General features: G+C 49.2%; 1 protein-coding gene across 1 annotated transcript; it reads left to right on the top strand.

Annotated features, from left to right (window-relative positions):
* Positions 1-267: 267 nt before the first annotated feature.
* On the top strand, positions 268-2,858 carry LOC124646466 (serine/threonine-protein phosphatase 6 regulatory ankyrin repeat subunit A-like). The gene is made up of 11 exons (XM_047186573.1): positions 268-361; positions 438-533; positions 603-899; positions 995-1,134; positions 1,229-1,315; positions 1,433-1,564; positions 1,717-1,869; positions 2,043-2,144; positions 2,357-2,527; positions 2,628-2,707; positions 2,828-2,858. The coding sequence occupies exons 1-11, from the start codon at positions 268-270 to the stop codon at positions 2,856-2,858; spliced, it is 1,383 nt and encodes a 460-aa protein (XP_047042529.1).
* The last annotated feature ends 488 nt before the right edge of the window (positions 2,859-3,346 follow it).

Here is a 3,346-nt window from a genome sequence, read left to right on the forward strand (position 1 = left end):
AACAGGGAACTTCCATTTCCATCGGACTACCATAGTACTAGGATTTACCAACGTGAAGTGTTTTTACTAGGACTAGAAGTGGGAGAGTGCTGCCGTGGCATCTCCTCTGCCCTCTGCGGTTATACCGCCTCACGTCACGCCACCATCAAAGCCCGTGTCCCATCGTCTTCTATCCTGTGCTGTCCATCACCGAGCGGCCGGCTACATATTCCGAGACGCAGCCATTGATCTCATCTCCTCTACTCTCCGCCCCCTTCAAGAACAAACATGTCGGCAGATCCGACCAAGGTCATCCGCACGTCGGCACGCTCACCCTCGTTGGCGCCGCCGCCACCGCCGTCTTGCACCGCAACCGCATCAGGTCTGTCTCTCTGCCATGGTACTCAACATCCGTTTATTTGTTTTTTTATTTGCTGTGAGATACTCCTATACCACAGGCGTCGATGTCACCATGCTGCACGCGGACGAAGACGAGAGACCGAGGCGCGCGTTCCTCCAGGCCGCCATGGACGGCGACCTCGACACCCTCGCCAGTACGTGCGTTCCCAGTTGCCGTTCACTGAAGTCTGTACTAGTATTATGTCACTCATCAGGACGTGCAGGGATGGCGGCGGAGCTGAAGAGCGGCACTGGCCCGGGCGCCGCCGGTGTCTGGGCGTCGTGCGGCCAGACCGCCCTGCACTTGGCTGCGGCGAACGGCAGGCTGCGCGTCTGCCGCTACCTTGTCCAGGACCTCGGCTTTCCAGTCGACGCGCCGGACTCCCACTGCGACACGCCGCTTGTCCTGGCGGCCACGCATGGGCATACCAAGACGGCGGTCTACCTCCTCAAGCGCGGAGCCGACCCCCACGCGAAGGACTCCCACGGCGAGACCGTGCTTCACTGGGCCGCCTCCAATGGTATGTCCGGCGTACAAGCTCACCCCACCCATGTTCCTCATGTAGCATGCGCATTGATTTTGGGTTGACGAATTTGCACCATATTTGTGCCACAGGGGACCTTGAGTTGGCTAAGCTGCTCCTGAAAAAAGGCGCCAACCCTGGCGCGACAAACGCCCGCGGCACGCCGCTACATAACGCCGCCGCCCGGGCGCATCCGGAAGTCGTCGCTCTCTTGCTGGGCCACGGTGCTGATGTATGTCCGGCCGGTTCTGAATGCCCAATTGCCTTCTCCCCGTTCGGACCATATATACAACATCACAACTTCTGACTTGTCTCCAATTTGGCAGCCGAATAATGTTGTGAATTGCGTCTTCACGCCGTTAATTGCGTCGATCGTCAGCGGCTCTTTGGAATGCATGAAGCTACTTATCGAGGTGCTACATTGCTTTGTCTTTTGCCCCTGTCATGCATGATCTGCCAATCTTCCAGAGTTTTAGAGGATTCTGGCATAATTGTGCTTGTACTGAACCTATTTTGGAAATGTGAACTAGGCTAGGGCTAATGTGAATACCGGTGGATTCAGTGGAACAACCCCGCTGTTCATAGCATGCAACCTTAGTGACGCTGTCCCATTTGTCAAGTGCTTGCTGGACGCTGGAGCAAATGCGAACGCTACTGATGAAGTGAGCCTCCTTTCCTGCCACATTTTGTATTCTCTTCAAATACATATTTTAATCTCAGGCCTGTTTTTCTGTAATTTTAATATTCTTTTGCAATCCTTGGTCCTAAACAAGAATGTTTGCTGGCATCTGATAGCTTTTATATTCTGTAACAGCTTGGTAGGCTACCCATAGAAGTTGCTGCGGCCGATGCTGAAATGGAACTTATTGAAGTTCTGTTTCCCGTGACCCGACGCCATCCAACGATGCTTGACTGGAGTGTTGCCGGCATAGTGAGACATGTGAATTCAGCTGCTTACAAGGAGTGGGTGCGTCATATTGCTGTTAACTCGATACATGATTATGTTACTTGGCTCAATTAATTTACATGCTCTTGAATGCACTCATCAGTTGTATATCTCTCAGACGTAGTTAGAGGGCCTACTATTGAACTCACTTATTTGATTATGATTTGAGTTAATAGTAGTTTGTTTTCACTTAGGTGATACAAGCATCCTGTATCAAGAAAGATGAAATGAAACAACAAGGACACTCAGCCTTCAAAAGGAAGAACTATGATGAGGCCATACTTTTTTACAACTTGGTAACTTCTATATATTCACTTTTTAGGGGAACTCCTATATGTTTTGTTGTTATTTTTTTGTATTCAAAACCACTATGCATTTCCTATCAGTCTCACAGCCATTATAAAGTTGTTCCACCGTGCAAGGACACGATGCATCCCGAATTCACATGTCTCGTAACTACCATTCTAGATATGTTTCAAATTTTGAAAATAATTCTCGTCATTTGTAGGCACTGAAGTTTGACTGCACCGACGCCACCCTATATTCAAACAGGAGCATATGTTGGTTGCGTCTCGGCGTGGGCGAGGAGGCTCTCTCGGACGCCCAGGAGTGCACCAGGATGCGGCCCGACTGGGCGAAAGGCTACTACCGTCAGGGAAGGGCCTTCTGCTTGCTTCAGGTGATTCCCATTAGTTGATTCAGAAGTTCACTCATGTTATTTTCGATGCCGGCTTCACATGCAGTCTTAATCAACATGCGTCGATTCTTTCTCGTGTTAGGATCGCGCCGGCGCTTACGACGCTTTTCTCAAGGCTTCTAAGCTGGATCCGGGTAACGCTGACATCAGAAACGCTATCCGGTAATTCACTCTACTTGCAACCTCACGTAGTGACGCAGTATCATCATCATATGAACCAATCGTACATTACGATGCTGACAGGCTGATGCTATATGACGTGGTATGTCTTAACTCGTGCAGGGATGTTTTGGCAATGCGCAATGTTTCCTGAACGGGCGTCGCTCATGTAAGCAGTGTAGGCAGGTGCTGGTGGTGGAATGCAGCAGGTCCTGTTGGTTTTGTTAGCCCTAGTAGCTCCTCTCAGGTTGAGATGTCGGAAGTTTATTTTGTGTTGGTATTGTAGCTGGTATCCCCAGCAGATCTTTAAGCTTTCTATAAGAAGTTGTGCGTTTGGCATTTTGTCTAGATCCACCGTTTGATTTCATAAGTTCCTCCTCCATCGACCCACAACCTTTACAAAAATACAGATATCGTAGGCATATCAGTTCAATGTTGCCTGACAGAGTACAGAGACACATGGCCCCCTCCATCTAGGATGCGGTCGATGCAGCTCTTACTTTTTACTAAGTTATGAAAACTAGATGATACTTCGTGTATTGCGGCAGCAATATTTTTGTGATGTAGTGAATGAAAATTCACAGAGCTTTAAAAAAAAGGATAGAAACATGTCTTTTTCCATTTTTTCGATAAAGGAGCATA

Source organism: Lolium rigidum, chromosome 1, assembly GCF_022539505.1.
Source record: "Lolium rigidum isolate FL_2022 chromosome 1, APGP_CSIRO_Lrig_0.1, whole genome shotgun sequence".
Classification (NCBI taxonomy): domain Eukaryota; kingdom Viridiplantae; phylum Streptophyta; class Magnoliopsida; order Poales; family Poaceae; genus Lolium; species Lolium rigidum.